Source organism: Ursus arctos, unplaced genomic scaffold, assembly GCF_023065955.2.
Source record: "Ursus arctos isolate Adak ecotype North America unplaced genomic scaffold, UrsArc2.0 scaffold_18, whole genome shotgun sequence".
NCBI lineage: Eukaryota > Metazoa > Chordata > Mammalia > Carnivora > Ursidae > Ursus > Ursus arctos.
In genome coordinates, this window is record NW_026622852.1 from 38,958,279 (window position 1) to 38,981,637 (window position 23,359).

A 23,359-nucleotide genomic window follows, 5' to 3' on the forward strand; every position below is an offset into this window, starting at 1 on the left:
CTCTCTCACATGAGTGGAGAGATCTGATCGGCAGGGAGACCCACTCCCTGATACCATAGTAAACAGACGGTAGATTAATGGGAGCTAAAACGTGAGGTGTGGGGGCAGATGAGGAAGGGACAATTCAGAAAGAATGTGAACTTGATGAGACTCAGATAAAAACAGGGCTAAGGAAAAGGAAGGGTGTCAGGGATGACTCACAGCATGGTGGCTTAAGAAGCTGAGGAGAAGATGGTGATATTCACTGAAACAAGAGAGAAAGGAATTCCCATGTTTTAGGGAAGATGATGAGTTTAGCACTGGACATACTGATGTTATAGGGACTTAGGACCAATTTCCCCAGGTACTAGGATCTTGGATTCATTTAAATTCAGACAGACTCTTCGGTCAATAGAAATTTAGACTCTAGGTCTTGAGGACCTTGGAAAAAAGTTTGAATTTTGTCAGCTCTGAAACCATAGTACCTTTCCTAAGCCGTCTCCCACCACTCCCCACAATAACACCTCTCTTTCATACAAGGCTGGGATGGTCAGGAAGTGAATAGTGGAGACCAATATAGCTGTACTGAGTTAGCTCTTTGCTCATACTATCTTATCCCTGAGGGCACTTGAACACTGAGAATCATGTGTTACAAGTCAATTCAGAGCCATGTCGACATGAAAAGGTTCTGAATTTATACACAACTTGTATATAGCCAGTAATAGCCTGTTAATAGCCAGTCGCTACTCTGAAGTACTTGTTTTCATAGAACTCACCAATAAGAAAAAGCACATATTCTCCAACATTGCCAAAGATATCTTCGTTTGGTTCCATGCCTGGAACTGGATCCAAGTATCCGGAGGCATGTTGGTTTCCAGATAGATTTTAGCTCAAGGACAGGGGTAGGAAGCCACTATGGAGCCATGGCTTATAAAAATGGCATTCTGTCTTACCTCTTGCAGTGATGGGGAGAGAAAGCAAGGTTTGAACATTTCTGTCCTCTCTGATCTCACTGTTAATTCTAGTTGGATATTAAATGTTTTTCAGATTAATAATATTATATCTCAACTGTTGAGTTTCAGTTACTTATGGGATAGCCAAATAGGTGACTAGATAAACAGGTGTTTCCAAAAGAGATTTAATTCAGAGCTACAGGCACAGGGGTCCTATATACTTAGATGTTGTCTAATGCTGTAAAATGGTCGAAACCACTCTTAGAGAAAATGTTCAGCAAAAAGAGGTGTGCTGAGGACTTAACTTGGGAAAAAATCAACATTTAAATTCTGCATGGGGGAAAAAGTGGGGGGGTTATGAAGAAGACAACAACAAAAAATAAGAAAAACAGTAAAAAGTTCTATCAAAAAAAAAAAAGTGAAAAAGAACTTCAAGTAAAAAAAATAGCCACCACTGCCACAAGTTGAGGAAAATTCAAGTAAGATACATCCTGAGTCACTTATTAGCTTCACAAGTTGTTTTTTTTTAATTTCATTTTGATATTTAAGTTTTGGCAATATGTTTTCCCATGCAGTTTTTAAAACTTTTATGTAGTCAAATGGATTCATCTTTATAGGACTTCCCAGTTTTGTGTCATATCAAAGGCATTTTCCATGAGAATATACATATTTATACAACATTTATAAGTTTATTCATTTATTTATATTTTAGATATGTATATATTTCCTGCAAGTGTGTGTGTATATCATGTAACTTGAGAGAGTGGCTTACCGTGGGAGAAAAGAAATGTTTTAGAGGGATACTGGGTAGCTTATGGAATACTTGGGAACACTGGAGAGCCAGGCAGGAACCAAGGCAGTCAGGTGGCATGTACCATGGCCAAGATCTGAGCAGAGGAACAGCCTGGTCAGGGTGACACAGCTCCGCTGCTGGACGCTGGGCACAGCTGCTGGCACTGCCATCACCGGACACTGGATACTGCTGAGGCACTGCCATGACTACGTGCTACTCTTGGCACCACCACCACCGAGCACTTGACGCCACCACGCCTGGAATGAATTCTAACTACCTCCTTTGTGTCCCTTGCTCCAAATTCAAAGTCCTAGCAAAGACGTCTCATTGTCTGAGCTTAGGTCATTCATCCATATCTAGCTATCAGGGTTCGTAAGAGTAAGTACTCATTTTTCATGACTTTTATAGGCAGAGCTGGGACCTGCCTCCTACCAAAACTCAACACACAAACATAAGAAGAAGTTCAAATATTGAGTTAAAAAAACAGAACCAAATATTAAGATGACTTCACGATAGAGGATCATGCCTTCCTTACAAAGATGCTTTTATGATTTGTAGCTGGTCATAAAATGACTTGTCATAATTTTTTATATATAAAAACTTTAATCAAAACATGAATCAAATAATATCATTGTGCTTGACTCTTTACATACATTCTTTTTTTTTCAATGAGCAATAATCTTGCCTCACAGACTAACTTAGCTAGCACACAAAGCTACACATTCTTTTTTTAAGCCTTTAGTTTTTAGAGCAGTTTTAGACTCACAACAATATTGAGAAGGAGGCACAGAGAGTTCCCACATTCTACCTGCCCCTACACGTGCTCCCCTCCCCCATCATCAATATCAGTCACAAGGCTACTATATTTTTCGGCAAAGATGAACTTATATTACCCATCACAACCACCCAAACTCCATAGCACCTTAGGGTCCATGCTTGGTACAGTATTCTCTGTGTGTTTGAACAAATGTACAATGGCACATACCCATCATTATTAGATCATAGAGAATTTTTTCACCGCCCTAAGAATCATCTGTGCTTTGCCTATTCGTCCCTTTCCCTTCCCTCCTACTGCCCCCAGAAACCACTGATCTTTTAACTGTCTCCACAGTGTTGCCTTTTCTAGAATGCCATATAGTTGGAATCATCGAGTAGGCAGCCGTTTCAGATTGGCTTCTTTCACTTAAGTGATATGCATTTAACATTCCTCCGCGTCTTTTCATGGCGTGCTAGCTCATTTCTTTTTAGCTCTTGGTAACAGTCCGTTGTCTGGATGCGCCACAGTTTATCTGCTCACCCGCTGAAGAACAGCTTGGTCGCTTCAAATTTTGGCAATTATGAATAAAGCTGCTATAAATGTCTGTGTACAGGTTTTTGTGTGAACATGTTTTCAGCTCCTTTGGATTAATACCAAATAGCACGATTGTTGGATCCTATGGTAGGAGTATGTTTAGTTTTGTAAGATACTGCAAACCATCTTCCAAAATGGCTGAATCATTCTGCACTCCCACCAGCAATGGATGAGAGGTCCTACCTGCTTCGCATCCTCACCAGTGCTACAGATTTGGGCCATTCTAACAGTCATGTGGTGGATAATTTTTTTTAAAGTAAAAAATCTCTCTGGCAGCAGCATTAAGGGTCTGAACAGCCTATGGCAGCGGCATACCCGGGAGGCTGCTGGAGGGCTTCTTCCCTCGGAACTGTTTAAGCCATATGTATGAACTTCAGGGTCTCTGAACTATAGCCATATTGGAGTTTTCCAGTGGGTTATCAGACTGCCAGTGGGGCTGGATGAACCAGGAGGAAGTGCCGAGATCGTGGATGGGACCAACAGGTTAGAGGTCTCAGAGAACAGTTTTGTCCCATAGTACGGAAAATCCAGACAGACCGACCCTTACCCTGGAAAAGCCCCTGTAACACCCTGGAGTACCAAAGATGTACTTCAGAGGGGCAAAGGGTGATATGACAGAGAAGCAGTGTAGTCAGTCTTTGGGAACAAGTAGAGACGTGAAGTGTGATATGCTGACTGAAAAGGTAACTGTTGCAGACAAATGGGAGTACTGGCATGCTCTCTTTCTGGTGTCTGACTGGTGCTCTGGGATAAGCTGGAACTCTTTAAAGAGACCAACTGGGGTATCCTTCCATTTGTCCTCCCAATCTACTTGTCCCCTGCTCTATGCCTGTGGAAACTTACCTCTATGAACTCTACCAATGGACTTCCTGGCCCTCCAATTTCCTATTGGGTTTGGCCAATGGTGAGACTCTGCCAGAAATCAAAAGCACTCCCATGAGCTGGCCAAATCCCTTAACCAAAGCTCTCAGTTCCTAGTAGGAAGCTCTCCTTCAACACAGTCACCCCTGTCTCTGGGTTCCAATAAGTGGTTTTCTGCCCCTTTGACCCTCAGGCCTAGAGATGGCAAAGAGCACCCATTAGTGGTTCTCTGTCTCCACACCAATTCTTGTGGTTCCTCAACACCTTACACCTTTGTATGTCTACCTTTATTCTACTTGAGTAGGCCATCAATTTCATTTTGGGACCCAGACAACAGCCGAAGATATAAATTTATAAATTTTATGGGACATAAATTGACCATTTTGGTAGACAATTTTTCCTTTTGGAACTTCCTTCCAGTATATAATTAAATACTCCACTGTCTACATTCACTCAATTTTTCTTCCACCCACCCCCATTCCCTTGCCCACCCGCCCACCAATGAGCTCTCCAGGTCTCCATACTCCAGCAGCCCGACTCCACTCAATTTTTCAAGTTGGAAATCTGGCATACATTTTGACTTAATCCTTTTGCTATTTGTCTCCAATCTACCCTTCCCTCTCCCTCCACCTCACTGTCCCTCAGGTGCAGTAACAGTGGCCTGAGAACTGGTCTCTACTCTGAGAAATGAACTTAATGGCATATAAGTAAAATGGCCTCAGGTCACGGGCTATGTTCCCAAGATGAAACCCTGAACTGGCTTAAAGCTACCCACATCACTAAATCTCTCCCTTTCCAGTTTTTTATTCTTTCCTTGTCCATGTTTCTACCTTCTTTGTGCTGCCAATATCATCACCTGTTTATTGACTGTGTCTATTCTCAATACATCCACTTTGTTCCCTAGCATCACATTCCCTTCTCTCTTCTGGAATGCTGCTTCCCTGGACTAATGTATCACTAACAAATACCCTTTCCTTCCCCCAGCCCCCAAAATAAACCTAACCATTCAACATCTGTCATTTGTGAAGCTGAGAAGTGCTGGAGAAAAAAAAAATCACACCACAGTGTATGATTTCAGCATAACTTTATAGTGACAACCTCAACTGTGATTGCTCTTATTTTCCAGAATAACTGTCTTAAATCTTCTTCAGCCTCACCTTCCACATCACAGAGATGACAGAAGTCATCAGATGAGGGCTCAATAAACTCTTTGCCATTCCTACCTACAAATGTGTCTACTTATCCCTTCCTCATCACCTTCTATTACAAGATCCTATGCTCAGGACTCCAGCCCCTCCTGCCTCCCTGGAGACCTTGAACTATCCATTATCTCTTCTTTTTCTGTGTCTTTAACCTCTTTCTCTCTACAGAATCCTTCACAGCACACCTTCAAAATAAGTAAAGAATAACTTCCAGGGGTGCCTGGCTGGCCCAGTCAGTAGAGCATGCGACTCTTGATCTAAGTGTTGTGATTTCAGACTCCATGTTGGACACAGAGCCGAAGAGAAGAGAAGAGAAGAGAAAAGAGAAGAGAAGAGAAGAGAAGAGAAGAGAAGAGAAGAGAAGAGAAGAGAAGAGAAGAGAAAAAATTCTGTTTCCGTCCAACTTCTCCCTCCAGCTGCTGCTTAACATTTCTCCTCTCTTCACAGTCACTCTTCTTGAGAGAATCCTACTCACGTACTGTCTCCATTTCCTCACATCCTGTCACTCTCCAGTCTGTGTATACCACTCTGGTATCTTATCTCCTTCCCCACTGCTCCCTGGGACTGCCCTTCACCAAGAGCATAAACCACTTCTGTGTTGCTAAGTTCAATGGAAACCTTTCAGTTCCTTCTTATTGGACCACTCAGCAGCATTCAACATACTCCCTGCTCTCCTTCTGGGAATGCTCTCTTCTCTTCCCTTCCCTTTTGTGACACTCTATCAGTAACCTCTTTCTACCTACCTAGCTGCTTTGTGTTAATCTCTTTTTGTCACTCTTTTTCTTTCACTGACTTTGAAAGGTTGGAATGTGCCATGGCTCAGCTCTAGGGCTTCCTCTTTTTCCACATGCTCCCCTCAGCCCATCTGCTTCACTTCTGTAGCTTTCGCGGAAATCTACATTCCCATGGTGTTTAACTGCTCTTAGAACGAAGCTCTTACTGAGACATACAAGGCCCCGAGTGACCTCCCCTATCTGCCTCTGCAGCTTTTGCCCTCACTTCCTGCACTCCCAACAAACTGACTTTTTTCATCTGTCACAGCACCCATCGTGGTCGTCTGTACCCCTAGCCATTTGCACATTCTTCTCCCACTGCTTGTTAGAGTCCACGCCCACACCTCCCGAGTTTGGCCGTCTGACTTTTAGCCATCCTGCAGGGCTGAGCCTCAGTGGCACTTCCTCAGAGAAGCATTTCTTGCTTCTCCAACTAGGCCAGCCTCATTTTTTTTCAGGCTCAGTTTTTATATAATTTTATAGTATAGCATATGTCTCCAGATGATAATTTAATTATTTATGTAGTTTTTATTATTCATTCCCTCACCAGACATTAAGCTCCACTGCCTGTTGCTAAATGTCCCACATACAGGAGGTATTCAGTATAATGCATTAATTCATTGAACAAACATCTTGTTTCAAGAGTCCTTTCCAATCTTATAAGGTGTAGGCCTCTTGATGCACCTCTAATCACTATCCTAACAGTTCATGGGAGATCCTATCCATTTTTAAAAATACAACCCCACACTATCTCTTTGACTCCCCAGGAGTTTTCTGGAAAGGGAAATCCATGTGGCATTCATGACCCACTCTCTGCTGACCAGTGAGGTGGAGAATTAGGTCATGGCCCTTTGTGATAATTAGAAGGGGCTCTTTGCCAAGCTTCACCAGATGTATGAGAGCCTGGTGCAAACCAGAAGCACTAACGTGATGACGTGGTGACGTGCTGACTCCGGCAGGAATGGGGCTAGTCTTATCGGCTGCTGTGCAGCTGAATGCCGGTGTCTAGTTCAAGATGCGGCTCAGAACAGCGCTACTTACTCTTTGAGCCTCCTTCCCGGGAGTTTTGGCCAGCTTCTGAGATGAAGAAGCAAAGTCAGCAGAGGTGGTGAGGCAAGCTTCATTGGCAGCTGGCTGTATTTTATTAAAAGGAAGACTGGCCATCAGCCCCACGTGCTCTCCTCATGCCCTGAAGAAGTCGTGAAAGAGTGGCACCCGGTCTCACCCTCTGTGGCTGAATAAGCCTGCTAGTGTAAGGAACAGATGTGCTGGCATTGTAGGATGGAAGGCCATTTTGTATCCGGGCTACAAGAAGCTGCTGCAAGGAATATAATTGGCTGGCAGCCTCTGGTTGCCACACTTTGGAATCCCCTGCAGTGGGCTTCACTCAGCCAATAACTGGTTCATTTCGAACCAGCACTCTCCCTCAAATACTAGCTTGAATTTTCCCTCGACAGAGTTTTGTCTCCCCTTAGCACTGCATGGTACTGTGCTCGCCTTGAGACATGGGTCATGGTAGAATTTGAAGGAGGAGATAATTTCCTGGGGTGACTGGTCTAGAGGGTACAGTTCCTACTGGATTCAAAACAGGCGCCATCACTGCTCATTCTATATTTTAGAGGAAAGAGGATGAAGAGTGTTCCTTCGCAAGTCCTCTCCCTGGTTATCTGAAGGAAGAGGGCTGTTTCAGGGGCTCACCTTGGACTACCCGTCACTGATGGATGGTACTAATTTAGTTCACAAATCTAGAGTCAACCAAATTTCCAGAACCCTACTTTCCCTAGTGTTATTTATGGAAATGACAGGTAGCCACACCGTTCATCCTGCTGATTCCTAAATTTCACATAAAATATATGCTCATCTTACTAACATTCAAATTTTCCATGAGATATACAGCAGTCATAGGATATTCTCAACAGAAACCTCATCAAATCTCTATCTCTTCTATTAAAATTGCATTAGGATTATTTTGGTTGCAGTTTAAGCACTCAAACTCATATGGCTTTGCACATAATCTCTTGTTCATGGAGCATAAAAGCTTCCAACAGCCCTGGCTTACCTGGTCTTCACAGGTGCTGATCTAAGAAGGAAGAGTTTATCTTTCGTTAGGTCCAGGAAAATACAAGATCTTGGACTGGCCAGTATGAGCTATAAGCCCATTTCTGAATCAATCGCTATGGTTAGGTAGCAAAGGCGTTCCACATGGAAAATATTTGCAATATATATAACAAATGACATAAATTTTTTATAGCAAGCATACCTTAAAAACTCCTATAAATAAGAAAAAGAAGAATGACCTAAGAGGAATACAGACAAAAGCCACAGAAGAGGAAAATGAATAACAATAAAAATATGAAAAATTCTCCTTACCAACAGTATTCAGTGAAATAAATGTAAATAACAACAATGAAATACCATTTTTACTCTATTCAAATATAAGAATTCAAAGGCAAATGTTGATGAGAGTGTGGGGAGACGGGGCCTCACGTACACTGCTGGGGAGTAAATACAGCATCATATACCCATACTTCAGATGACTACGTTGTCAATAGAAATAATGGGTAGTAAGGTATGTGTTAGCACGGTGAAGTCTCCAAGACAGATTGTTCGGTGGGAAAAGGCAATTCGCAGAGTAGAATGTTTTGGAAGCTGTGGAGGTGCACCTTCAGGAGAACTTGCTGCAAGGAATGTGACTGGCTGACATCCCACAGCTGCCAACTCCATGGACTCATGAAGCCAAAGAATGAGGGCATATCAACACAAGGCAAAAAATCTTAAAACGGTGTGGTGTAAGTGCAATGACAGAGATGTGCACGACATAGACATAGATATAGATATAGATATAGATATAGATATAGATATAGATATAGATATAGATATAGATAGACAGATAGACAGACAGACATAAACATAGATACGTGCATGCCCAGAGGAGGCAAACCCAATGCAACTTTGGGAAGATATGGGACTTTGGGTCTGGAACGGCTCTCAGGAGGGACGATGATCAAGCTGAGATGTTAGCTGGGTGCAGAGAAGAGGAAAGCTTTCCAGGCGGGCAGAACAGCATGAGCAACTCATGGAGGGAAGAAAGCTGTACGCAGGAATTTATGGCAGGTTGCTAAATATTAAAATAGAGGCTGGGATTGCAACAGATGAGGCTAGTGAGATAGGCAGGGTCCCGCAAGGCCTCCCTTGTCATCGTAGAGAGGTTGGAATAGGTTTTTATGCGGCGAGAAGCCACAGAAGGCTTTGGAGCAGGACAGCCCATCTGAGAAGAGACTAGAGGATGATAAGACACAGGTGAGAACAGACCGACGCTATCGCCATCACTCAGAGAAAGCGAATGTCTGGAAAGGAGATTGGGATAGTGTTATACTAGTTGGAATCAATGGAGGGGAAGAAATCCAGGAATATGGCGTCGGTACCATCTGTAGGAATTGGTAATGGGCTGGAAGTAGGAGGTGGGGTGAGAGATGGGGAGGAGCCCGGTTAGATACACCCAGGGTTCTGGCGTGAGTGCGGAGAGGTGGTGAACTGAATCAGATCAGGAAACCTATACCTCAGGGAATACGGTGATGGTTGCAAAGGCATCTGGTATTGTCCTTCTGCCACTGTCTTAAAAGGGATTCTAAAGGGATTTTCTTTCCCTTGTTCCTCCAGCACTACACTTGCATTACTGGCCTAAGTGGATACTCACCAGCTGGCCATGTCCATCACTACAGCCAAGTCTGAGAATTCCTGATTATACTTAGAGCCTGTGGAGCTGCTGACACAAACAGTCATTAGCAGACGACCCTTTTGTAACCAACTATGCTTTAAAATGTAAACTGTGGGGGCATTTTCCTTGCATTGTCCAGAAGGAACTTTCTCCTGCCTGAGCCTGGATTAACCATGAGAGAGTTCGTCAACATTCCACTGGTACATATTCTTACTTTGGTTGCCTTCAGCGGGACTGAGAAACTTCCAAAAGGTTTGTTTCAGGAATCTTGTCTTCTTGTTGCCTTGTCATAGTTCTAGAGTGTGTGTGTGTGTGTGTGTGTGTGTGTGTGTGTGTGTGTGTGTGTTCTGATCGTGACCGAGTCATATGATGGTGGGCTTGGGTGTTACTTGGTGAAGTAGGGGTGCAGTGTACAGAGAGGGAGAAAACTGTATAAATAAGCAGTGGATTGATGGTCTCATTTCTACTGGCATCCATCCCCCTGCTTAAGTTCAGCAATAAAAAATTTAGCCACACAGTGAATGTGGAGCCCTCACTTGTAGGGAAACATCAGCAGGTAGACTGCAAGTTATCAAGGTCCGTTTTGTTTATGTGTGTGTCAAACTTCAGGGTGGTCTAAATGGATAATGAAAACCTTTTCACGTTAGGTTTGCCAGGAATATAATCAACCCTACTCCCAGATGTCCAGACTGTTTGTTTCTGAACAAAAATTATTTCCATTTTCAGTTTCAGTTTTGCAAAATTCTTAGTAAATATTTTAGTTCCTAAAAATTGGAATTAGAGAAAGACTCACACAATTTGCCTATATAATAAAAGCCTGAAGACAATGAGTTCTCACTAACTTTGAGGTTGGAGGTATGATTTGGCTTGGCAAGAGAGTGTGAGAGTTTTTTTTTCAGAGTCTTTGGAATGTACCGGAAATAACACCACCTCAGGGAAAGGAAAGCAACTTAAGAAACTGACAGACACCTGTTGCAGTAGCAAGAATGTCCACAGTGATATGGTTTTTGGCCAGCGTATTATGAAACTGAGGCTAATGTATTTCAAATCAGGAAGAAAGACAGGAAAATATGTGACTTGCAAAGTGACTGAGGGCTTCGTTGAAATTCTTTTGAAGACACAAGTAAGATTGAATGATATCGGTTAAAGAGTCTTCAGACTAACTGTATTACAGTAAAAAGAGTTTTGTGTTTTATGATACTCTCAATTACTTATGTTCCCTTTACGTTATTTTCCCAAAGAACTGAACATGTTTGTATTGTATAGATAAGTGAACGCAGCGTCTGTATGCAGATGGGAAATGTAGCTTTAGATTCTGTGGTTCGCTAGAATTTCAGGAGCCACAAGGGCAAGACTGCTAATGAGATACAGCTTTCCTCACAAACAATCTGATTTCGTAGATTTGTGTTGTTTTGTTTTCCTTTTCTATCTTACATGAGCAGAAAGGTATCTTTAGATGTATTTAAACATTTAATCACCAACTAATATTGCAGGGTATCTCCAGATAAGGAAGAATCTAGATCTTTTCAAACAGCTAATAATAGACAGAAAGACTTAACATTGGCTTCAGATTATTTTAATACTTCCTGATCATACGACGGATGTCCGGTAAGGTAGCACCTGAATGTTCACACTTACGGACTGTGCTAAGTCTTATTTGCACTATTCTAAACCACAAAGTTACGTAAAAATGACATGGTTAAACACTAAAATTTGCTAAAATGCAGTCTCATAAGGAGCAAAACAATTGATTTTGATAGTTCATATCAGGATTCGGTGCATTTAAAAAAACCTACCTCTCTATATAAACAACTTCTAATTTATACTCTAGGAAGAACTGATTTATAGTTTCCAGACTTTACAGGTAAAGCCCTTAATTCAAATGCACACTATCTCTATTTTGAAAAATTCAAAATATGGTGATATAAAGATAATTGCCCAGTCTACTGTATTTATGGTAAACTTTAAACTAGTATGAACTTAACACCAACCCTAGCCAAGAATACCAGGCCTAGTAGAACAAACGTCCATTAACTACACACACCTGCTCTGAGAATAAACATTATCACAAAAATATAGTCCTTAAAATTTTAAATGTCCGAGTTCATGGAATATACTGGCACAAAAACCACAAAAATGTGCTATTATTTTAATACTACGAAAAGTAATAAAGATGTTCCACACACACTATCTCATACTTATTTTCTCTATTCTTGATAGAGAATAAAAAGAGCTTTTTAGGTGGATACCTTTGTCTTAAGTCCTTTATCACGAATGAATCAAGGAATCTGCACAATAATGTGTTACCAAATAGACTGACAGATCTTAAATAGTGCAAGAGTATTTAGTGGATTCTTTCCTAACAGTCCATATACCATTTCCTCAATAAAATTAATAACAGACTTTGTGGAATTAATAGTTTAGTTTTAATTTTAGCTTGAGATTCCCAATGTTCAAAGACAAGGGGAAAAGTCACTCGTTCTGAATCTTTCCGACTAGTGATACTTTCAATGATGAGCTCAATACTGTAACCCCCAAGTAGGAGAAATTTACAAACCTTCATATATGAAAGTAACCAATGTTTCACTGAATACTCACCTTAACTACATACTTCAATAATATTTAGTGCTTTATCAGGGAATATTAAGTGTGCGGTGGGATTTAAAGTCTGTAGGAGTACAGGAGTTCATGTAAGCAGCACGAAGTTTGTTTAATACGCACAAAAGAACTCCTGTCCAAACTCCACTTTTTAAATTACCCCATTTACTCCCACACCTAGAAGTTTCTGAGTCTAAGTGATTTATCTTCAGATATATTTGAGTAACTTCCTCTTCTAAATCGTATATATACAAAGATAGGATTCACAGATTCAACATATGACTAAGTCAGGACAGGCACAGCTGTCATTGAAATCCAGGACACCAAGTCCTGGACGAATATTGACGTGCATTGAAAAAGCAACTCATTGCGTATTTGGGGAAACACAGTTGCTTTAAATATTACTGACCTTAAAGAACAGGAAGAAAGAGCAGAAATGTCAAGATTTCTGCCACATTTCCAGAGTAGTAGGCAACTTCTCAGTGAAACAGGACTTGAGGTCATGGGAGAACAGGACAAGTGAGGGGTGAGTACAGGACCCGAAGGATGTGGCCCCACTCAGGAAAGTGAGTGAAGGAGTAGACCAGAGAATGCAGAAGAACTACATGGGCCAAGCTGAGGACCTAACTGGGCTTGGGGACTGAGCCTCTGTCGTGGCCTTCATTTGCACCACTGTTTCACTTCATCTAACAATACTATATGCACATAGGAGCAGCGAGGACAGCTGGTTGGATTATTTCAAGGTTGGTGCTCCCCAGGGTCAGTGCAGCTAAAGGCCTAGAGAGTAAGGGAGCTGCGATTATATGGCAACATACCGTGCAGTCTAGGCTGAACAACGAAGGCAGTGAAGTGAGGACATTTAAGGCCTGGAAGAGAACGTTAAGATGAAGTTCCTTTTCCTAGTCTCCGATGTCTTTCTGTGTGTCTTTAGAGACAGCACAGAGTCTCTGTGAGCCTGTTTCCTTGTAAAATGAAGACGTGCATAGTAGTGCTCAACATATAACGTCATATACTATGCTAAGGACTGTCCATGATGGGGGAAATGTTCACTCTTGGGGAACATGCACATTTTAGATGGGTCCCTGTGAGACCATGTCTTAACGCAAGTGAATTCCCCCAGGAGAGGCAATTTCAGATACTCTAACAGGCTGAGCCAGAACTCCCACTGGCCTATGCCCAGTACCATTCCTGAAGGCAAGGCCCAAAAGTGTGTTCTGTGACAAAGAATGAATGATACAACATTAATAAGTGACTGAGATTATTGATGAAGTTTACAAACTCCAAAGGCATCATCATAAAAAATAACTTGCATTTTGTTATATCACCAGTAGAATAAATGTGTCAGTTTCTAAGATAAGCCAAATGATGAGCAATACTGAATATCCTCTTTCTTTGGGGAATCTGAAAATTTTCCAGTGCCTAAAGTGTTTTCTCATACTGAAAAAACAATACTGTATTCATGATGTTAGGAAAAAAAAAACATGAATATATCCCAAGTCTGAGCATTTCTAATTTTACCAAAACAGAAAGGAGCAAATACACCTGGCTTCTTGGTTTACGCAATCATCTGGTCGTGCTAATCAACAGCTATTCAACCAGAAGCTGGTATGGCGATGGCCATGTGGTCGAGCCCATAAAAGGGTATGTCACGTCCTTCTCATCAAGAAGCAGCTAGGTTCCAAGTTAAGCTACTCTTTGGGTACAGGAAAGTGTTGTGCTCATTTTCATGCATTTGTTATTCATGTGGTCCTTGGATTGAGGGAAGAAATAGTGCCCTAGTTTAAACAGACTCCGGCTGAGATGAAAGCTGGATAAGAGAATGAAAGTAAACAGGAGACAGTCTGCTGAGTCAACAAATATCATTAAATACAACGATGTGATTTTGTTTGTAATGATTTGAAAGTGGATTTGTTTGGATAACTTTGAAAGATGGGCAAAGTGAACTTAGCCAACTATATCCTGCCTATATAAATTGATATTAATGTAAATCTTATTTTTCCTCTGTCTGTGAATAGTATTATGCTGACAACGTAGAATAGCTTAGAGTTAAAAGATAGGAACTTTAAACCAACCTTCACCTTGAAGTTCAGCTCTATCACTTCCTACTTTCATTATGTTTAGACAAGTTACTTAGGCATTCTTGGCCCCCATTCCTCATCTGTGAATGAGAATAATAATAGTATCTCCCTTCATGTTTGTTGTGATATATGAGATAATGAATGGAAAGTGTAATGCATGGCCCATGGTAGGTTCTTAATTTTGGATGCTAAAATTATTAAAAAAACAGAGTCAAACATGACCCAAGACTACCATGCCACTGTACATGATGGGAAGGTGTTAATATAATAAAGTTCTTCATAAAACCTCATGTATGTCTCCATAAATGTCAAGACATTGTAACATTTACTTCCTTGATCTTAACTGACCTCAACAGTTTGTAAAAATATTAATAGTATGTCTATTACCTCTGTCACTTTGGAAGTATCAAGTGAGAAGTAACTAATGAATCAAGTTTATTTTCTTACGATACATGGCCATGAAGAATGATTTTGAAAATACAAAATATAGAAAAGCTTTAATAGAAAAAAATCATCCCGACTTCAAGACCGTTAACGTGTTGGTATATTTTCTTCCATTTTTTCTATGTATCATAAAACTTGTTTACGCAGTTCCGCTACCTGCCACTTCTACTCACCACGAATGCGTGAGCATATTCTATGCTATCTATACTCTTCAAAATGCCATTTGCGGTGACTGTGTAAACAATATCCTGTTTAGGCAAGAGTTGCTGATATATGTTTAATATCCACCTCTCTGAGATGAAAAGAAAGGCCCTCGTTTGTTGCATTTGTTGATTTCCGTAGTGTAAATACTCTGACCACAATCGATTTCAAGCCAATGACAAATACTGAACTGGGAAGAGATGTGCAGTAGCATATGCCTTTACATACTGTGTCTACTGCACTTACATTGAATGAAACTACCTCAAGAGCATAGGTAATAGTACAATGTAGTAAAATAATTAGGAAGTGATCCATTTTGAGTATTATTACTTTGGTTTTGACATGATTTATTTAATTATAATTTTTTTTTTAATTTTAATTTGTTAACTTGAGTAGAGTTGACACAAAATGTTAACATTAGTTTCAGGTGTACAACAGAGTGATTCACCTTCTCTCTATGTTATGCTCTGCTCACCACAAGCGTAGCCACCCTCTCTCACCTAAATTTATATGATTTAGTTTTTAATAATGGCTCTATTTAACAATTGTGTCACAAAATTCTGGAAAAATTAACACTTGGCTCTATCTAGCAAGCCAGTACCAGCCAGCTCCCGCAGAGCACAGCTAGAAGGCAAAACTGGGTGCCAGAACTTTCTTCCACTTCAGCACAATTAGTACAATTTACTACAATTAATCTGTTTTGTACAGTGAAGGTCATCTATGTGCCTTTCCATCTTCAGATTATTTCCTTGGGAGAGATTCCCAGAAGTAAATATTAATGGTAAATTTGCAAGTCATCCAGAGACCAGGACAACAACTGAATTGTTCAAGCTTCTACTTCTAAATTACCAAATCAAATAACACACAGTGTTCCATATGGGCAAAGGACAATTTTAAATGCTTCACATATATTCATTTAATGAATCCTCCTGACAAGCCTCTGTGGTGGTTTTATTATCATCTCCATCTATTCTCTTTCTACCTTTAAAAAAAATGGCTTTTATAAAGGCCTCAGACATACAGTTCATTTAAACATCACATCAGTCAATGTGCTAACCCTGGGGATGGAAAAAGGTCTAAGACATTGTCCCTGGCCCCAAATCTCAAGGTTTTTATAATTGAGTATGGGACAAAGACATAAACAGATCATTTTAATAGCATCTGTGTGACAAGTGCTGTAAGGGTGACATTTGCAGGATGACCTAAGGTTAAGGAAAAGGGCATTTGGCTCTGTCTAGCAAGTCTGGGAAATTGGGAGAAGATGCTGCTTGAACTGGATCTTAAGAAAAGAACAATGTTAAGGAGGAAGATGTGGGCCTCGTGGGACACTTGTAAGCACCATGTTCCCTTACTCTCGGCCCATGAGTTTGTCTCTGAGTTTACTGAAAAAAGAAGGTCTAGATAGTGGATGCATGTTTAATGGCCAATGTGCCAGTTTGTTCCAGGTGTTTCTTTTTTTTTTTTTAAGGCTTGCATTCTTATTTTTTTATATAATTTTTATTTTGTTATATTAGTCACCATACAGTACATCCCCAGTTTTTGATGTAATGTTCCATGACTCATTATTTGCGTATAACACCCAGTGCGCCATGCTGTTCCAGGTGTTTCATGAGGCTATCACCCCCTACCCTGCATCTAAAATACTGTTCATACCACTTACTTGGTTGTCATGTGTACCTTGCATTTTAACTAAAATGACCATATAACTTATTGTCCAAAATCAGGCACTTTTGGAGGACAGGGGGCACCATTAATAATTGTGCCAGGAGGGGTGCCTGGGTGGCTCAGTTGTTAAGCGTCTGCCTTCGGCTCAGGGCATCATCCCAGAGTCCTGGGATCGATCCCCACGTCGGGCTCCGCTGGGAGCCTGCTTCTTCCTCTCCCACTCCCCCTGCTTGTGTTCCCTCTCTCGCTGGCTGTCTCTCTCTCTGTCAAATAAATAAATAAAATCTTTAAAAAAAAATAAATAATTGTGCCAGGAGAGCGGGCATAACTGACTATTACAGCTGATCGTTTATTATCTAGATTGTGGCAGAGATGGGTTTTACACATCTTTTTGCTTCTAGTGAACCTGGTGCTTGCTACATGGAAAAGAGTAAATAAATCTCTTATTAAATAATAATAATGATAACAAACTGGTAGTGATGATAATTATTTTAAGTAAAATTATGCAATGGGGTAGATTTCCAGACTCACCCAAATACAGGTGTTGGCACTTTGCCACACCATCCAGCCCTTCAGATGCCCAGGACCCCACCCCGTTTGCTTCGGTGGATTCATAGGTTTCCTTAAGGATTCAAGAGGGGTGAATCTCGCTCCCCACCTGCTCTCATCCTTCTTAACTTCTTTGTCTTCCTAACTCTTATAATCCAGGTGACCCTCATTTCACAGGGGAACAGAAGGAGGGAAAGGACCACGTTACAGCCTCTCTTTCGGTTTTCTTTCTTTTTGTGGAACACACACACACACACACACACACACACACACACGCACACAAACAAAATAACACAAAACCAAAACCAAAACCAGCTTTGGGATATAACTCAAATACCACTCACCTTACCCATTTAAAGTATACAATTCACTGAGTTGTGCACTTATCATCAAAATCAAGTTTAGAACATTTTCATTACACCTAAAAGAAATCCTGTGTCCTTTAGCCACCGATCACCCTCAATCCCTCCATCCTCTCCCCCAGTCCTAGGTAGTCGCTCATGCATTTTCTGACTACAGAATGGCCCATCTGGACATTTCATATACATGGAATCCTACAGTACGTTGTTCTTATGACTGGCTTCTTTCACTTAGCTTATTTTTCCAAGGTTCATCCATGTTGTGGTATATATTGGTATTTCATTCCTTTTTTTTTTTTTTTTGGCAAATAATTTTCCATTGTATGGATATGCCCATTTTGTTGAGCTGTTAATCTGTTGATAGACACTTGGTTTGCTTCCACCTTTTGGCTACTGTGAATAACACTGCTATGAACACAGTTGTATAAATATGAGTCTCTGCTTTCAATACTTTTGGGTATAGACCCAGAAGTGGACCTGCCAGGTCATATAGTAATCCTAGGCTTAATTTTTTGAGGAGCCACCATCCTGTTTTCCACAGCAGCTGCACCATTTTACGTTCCCGCTAGCAATGCACAAGGGTTCTAATTTTTCCACCTCCTCGCCCAGATTTGCTGTGGATGTGAAGTGGTATCTAACTGTGATTTTTGTTCCCATTTCCTTAATGGCTAATGGTATCCAGCATCTTTTCACATGCTGTGTCTCCAACATAAATGAAATTTATACAAATTCTTTGAAGAAATGTCTATGCGGATCTTTGCCCATTTTTTATTTGGGTATTTTGTCTTTTTACGTATTGAGTCTTCTTCTAATCTACTCACGCAAATATGAATTCTTTGTAAATCTGATGAAGCTTGAGCTTTAAAATCTTTTGTTTGCAGGAGCGCCCTTCTAAAACCCTCAGTGGGCTCTAGCAATGTGTTCATATGAACACATATTATTATGAAATCTAGAAAAAAATTGTTTTTAAACAATTGTTAAGACCTCTTTTCATTCTGATTCCCTTTAGTCATACTTCCCTTCAAGCTGATTTGTCTTGGGTGGCCACAGATATTTTGTATGTCTAATTTTATATTTTTTTCCTCAAGGTGTGTACCCAAATTACATAACTTTGGGCTTCACAAACCATGGATCTGCCCCTACTTATATAAAATAAATTCTTTCCCACTCTCCTGAGAGCCTTCTCTTTTGATTCTCAAATGCCTAGTTTAAAGTAGAAACAAAATACTCTACGTAAGATCTTCCTTCCTTTTGGCAACTTTCTACTATGGGTAAATATAATTCTCATTCAGGTAGTTGTTGCCTCTGACTGCTCACAGAGGATTAGTAAACAGTATTCTAGAATGTTCTCATCTGCCGTCTCCTCTCCTTGTAGCTCCTGTCATCACTACTCCTCTGGAAACAGTAGATGCCTTAGTTGAAGAAGTGGCTACTTTCATGTGTGCAGTGGAATCCTATCCCCAGCCCGAAATTTCCTGGACCAGAAATAAAATTCTCATTAAGTACGTATTCTGCCTTCTTCTGGTAAGAATGCCCACTGCTGCCTTGCAATTTAACTTTGTCATAAATGGAATCACAGCTCTTGGTAGTACAAAAGCTCCCCTTCAAGAATATGAAAAATGCAAATGTCCTCATTTTATAAATGTAAGATCCGAACATCAGTGAGGTTAAGAGAATTGCCCAAAGCAAAACAGAGATTTCATTGACATGGGGACATCTGGGTTATTTGCAGGACCCTGTTAGGAAACACCATGGCATTCTAGGTCTGGGAGCACAGAGCACATGTTTCAGGACATGCTGGGGAATTAACAGGGACCAGACTTATCTCCTCTACTTCTACTATCCCTATAAAATAAAGCATATGTTGTCTAGGAACCTGACCTCTAGGTCACCGTAACTTTTTCTTTTGAAAGTCAGAAGGGGCTCCTGATATATAATGAGGCAGCCTCTCCAACAGATAAAATTCCCACTTGACATGAAAAGGTCATGCTATCTTTTCCTCATTTACAATAGTTATCTGATCAAAAACACTCTAAAAAAAATCTGTAAGGAAGGGAACCACTGGCTTCCCAGCAGGCAATATAACTTTGCACTAGGGCCAGAGTGCTTACGCTGGTATCCATAGACGGAGGTCCATGAACTTGCATGAGGAAAAATTATGTCTTTATTTGCACTAAACCCTAATGAAATTAAGTGTTTCCTTCTATGATACATGTTGTAATGTGGGAAAGAACCCTGTGCTGTTATCGCCTTCTGGTTGTCTCCCAAGCAAGCTATTTCAAAAGTCCTGGAAGAGGAAGCCTCAAAATAAGATGCCTGAAATACAGTTGATCAAATCCATGTAAAATACGTAGATAGAGACAAGGGGAAAGAAATGCGATAAGTTAATGTACTTAGGAACCTTGGTTCACTCAGTGTTTCTATGTCCAGTCTCTCTTGTGCCTCAGACTTCCCCACGGCAGCGTTCTTACAAGGACCAGCATGGAGGCTGAGCCCACAGGCGGAAGACACCTGAAGCTACTAACATATCCTTGCTCCGTTGGAGAGACACAAGCACACCTGGCCATGACTCTAGCTTGCCAATGAGCCTGCTGAAGAGCCATGGATTTTAAGTGTGTTTCTTGGGTAGAGTGCATGGGACCATAAAGGGACCACATATTTATTTTTTGAGAGAAAGAGAAGAAGCGAGAGAGCAGGGAGGGGAAGAGGGAGAGAGAGAATCTAAAGCAGGCTCCATGCCCAGTGCTCGGAGCCTGACATGGCACTCAGTCCCACAACCCTAGATTGTGACCTGAGCTGAAATCAAGAATCAGACACCCAACTGACTAAGCCACCAGGTGCCCCAAGGGACCACATTTTATGTCACCAATGGGTGCTTGATTTAGGGGTGACAGAGCTGTTGGTCTAGAGGGGCATGATTATAAACTTGTCTTTCCATCCCTTTCTACTTGAAGCCGTACTCTTCTTTGTTCCATCATATTTTCTATCTATTCCATCAATCTTTGGCAGGTTGCTATTTTACTTACTGCCTATACTCAACACACCTTATCAGCTCTCCCTGTGTTTCACAACTCACTCTCCTGTCTCTCTCTAACATGAGTCATTGTGCCATTATCTCCTAAGCTATTAGCTTTGCGATTTATATGCTTCACATTTTCATGAGTTTTATCTGTTATTTATGTCTTTGTCTTCTATAGTAAAATAAATAAAATAATGTCTTTAAATAATACAGAAAAACCTCATTATAAATATGGATCATGAATCACAGTGGTCGTAAAAGAATCTGTGAAGTTATCACAGAAGTTAGATAGATTTGCGCTACATTATAGCTGTTGCATATATCTTGACATATTTATATTCTTCCCTACTTTGAAATTATAATAGTTGTTAGGTAGTCAACATTCAGTATTTAAAGGTCGATATTCAAACACTACTCTCCCCACCACGGCCCTCCAACTTGTCTGGGAAGGAAGTTTGATGCCTGTGTCACAAATAGCTTTAAAAAATATGGCACTGTGATCCTCTCGTGTTTCTCTCTCAACATAATAAGGAGATGGAGAAATGGACAATGAAAGAGTTTTTTTAATTACACAAAGAAAATCAGCATTATAATATATATATTATATTTATGCATATATATTTATTTATATGTAAATAAATATAAGCTCATGCCCACTTGGCTTGTAATACTATGAATAAAATCACTTAATACATTTGAATCTTCCCTTGATTATAAGGCAAAAATGTTACCAATAAAAAAGAAGTAAATGGAGCTATAGGTTTGAATAGTTAGTTGTTACTCAAAGAATCTGTAAAATAGGAAGAAACTACATTTTGAAAGTATATTCGATGCCCTTTGAGGAATAATGAATACCTGGACACGGAAGAAACCTGACAAGCACTACCTCAGCCAGGTGATCAAGGTCAATATCAACTGTGGGAAATGACATTGATAGCATACCCTCGTTACGACGTGATATGGCACTCTGCTTTTGTGAACTTCCTCCCAAAAGCCACAAACCCAGATTTATCGTGATAAAAACATAAGGCAAAGTCCAGTAGAGGGGCATCCTACAAAATACTTGATAAGTAGTCCTCAAAACGGTCAAGGTCATCAAAAACAAGGAAAGTCTTAGAAACTGTTGCAGTCAAAAAGAGCCTAAGGAGATATGACAAATAAATGTAATCTGGTGTCCTGGATGAGATCATGCAACAGACAGAGACATTAGGTAAAAACTAAACAAACCTGAATAAACTAAGACTTACAGAAACTAGTTAATACTGTATCAATATTGGTTCATTAATTGTAACAAATGTGCCACACTAATCAAAGATGTTCACCATAGTGGAGACTCATGAGGGAGGTATACAGAAAGTACTATCTTTTCAATTTTTGTATAAATCTAAAACTGTTCTAAAAAATTCTATTTTAAAAATTATAAATACTTGAGTGTTCCTCACAATCCACAAGGAATTTACTCTAATTAAGCAACAATGATGCAACAGCTTATAAATCTTGAACACTTTGTATTTCACAGAGTGGCTAGACTCTTGGTCCACAAGCACACCTGTAAAATATTCCAATGTTCATATTTTTCCATGAACACTTACGCATAGCAAAACAAAACAAAATCAGCAAAATTACAATGAGAGGGAGTATCATGGCTTGCCACAATTATTTATTGTGAGTTAGTGAACTACCCAGTGATTACATTATCCTCAGTCACATTAGACCAAAGTTGACTACACGTCTTTTGGTTCCTCTTCAGGATGACAGTCACCTGTTGAGAGTAGAATATCAAGAATCCATTTCTTTCCCATTTTTTGTTTTTACATTTGTTCCCTATTTCTACTCTAACGAATGACCAAAAACTTAGTGGCCTAAAATAATATAGATTCATTATCTTACAGTTCTGGGAGTCAGAAGCCTGAAATAGGTCTCTCTGGGCTAAAATCCAGGTGTTGACAGAGCTACATTCTTCCTGGTGGCACCAGAGAAGAATCCAATTTCTTGCCTTTCCCAGCTTCGAGAGGGCTACCTGCCTTCCCTGGCCCCTTCCTCCACTTTCAAAGCCAGCAATTCCACCCCTCTGCCCTCCGCCACCGTCGCAGCTCCTCTCATTCTTCAGCTTCCCTCTACCATCTTTCAAGGACCATCATGATTACACTGGGCCAATCTGCACAAGCCATGATATTCTATTTTAAGACCCTTGGTATCTGTAAAATCCCTTTTGCCACGTAAGGTAACATATTTACGGGTCCTGGGGATTAAGACGTGGATTTTGGGGGGAACATTTTTCTGCCTAATGTATACATCTTGCATAAAGAATCTTTATTTGGTCATAAAACCCACTTTTATGTTGATGCTTCCCCTCACATTTTTCTGTTTCCCTAATTCCCTTCCCAACAAACAGCATGTAATTTAATGAGATAATGTATGCAAAACATCTATTTTTACAGTTTGAAGCTGTTTTGCTTCTTTATATATTCCAAGGAACTAGAATTATGCTTGGCACTTATCAGGCACTCAACAAATATTTGTTTAATAATGAATGCCCAGTTAATTGTTAGTCACTTCTATAAATATTTAGTTCTTCCCACTGGTCACATTTACATGGTGTGTTCATTCCCTGGCCGCAACTTTCCAGTAACTATGGGGAGAAAACTCATGTATCTTAGTAATTAAATACTTTGCTGAATAAAGTAAACTTTATGTTTGCTCTTATCAACAGATACCACCTTCTGAAAGCATGTTGGAGGGACTCAGTGGTGCTTTGATTACTGGAGCATAGGGAAGATTAGGATGCAATGTTAGCTTTCTATTACCAACTAAGG

General features: G+C 40.4%; 1 protein-coding gene and 1 pseudogene across 2 annotated transcripts in view; one reads left to right on the forward strand and one right to left on the reverse strand.

Moving 5' to 3' along the window:
• LOC113260636 (S-formylglutathione hydrolase-like) overlaps positions 1–1,929 on the reverse strand; it is a 32,275-nt pseudogene extending 30,346 nt beyond the window's left edge.
• A 7,697-nt stretch (positions 1,930–9,626) lies between these two features.
• Positions 9,627–23,359, forward strand: part of MUSK (muscle associated receptor tyrosine kinase) — a 92,128-nt gene continuing 78,395 nt past the window's right edge. For both annotated transcript variants that reach the window (XM_044386737.3, XM_044386738.3), the window contains exons 1-2: positions 9,627–9,882; positions 18,900–19,026. In XM_044386737.3, the coding sequence (XP_044242672.1) occupies positions 9,804–9,882; positions 18,900–19,026 (206 nt within the window). In that variant the 5' untranslated portion in view covers positions 9,627–9,803. The remainder of the gene's footprint in view (positions 9,883–18,899; positions 19,027–23,359) is intronic.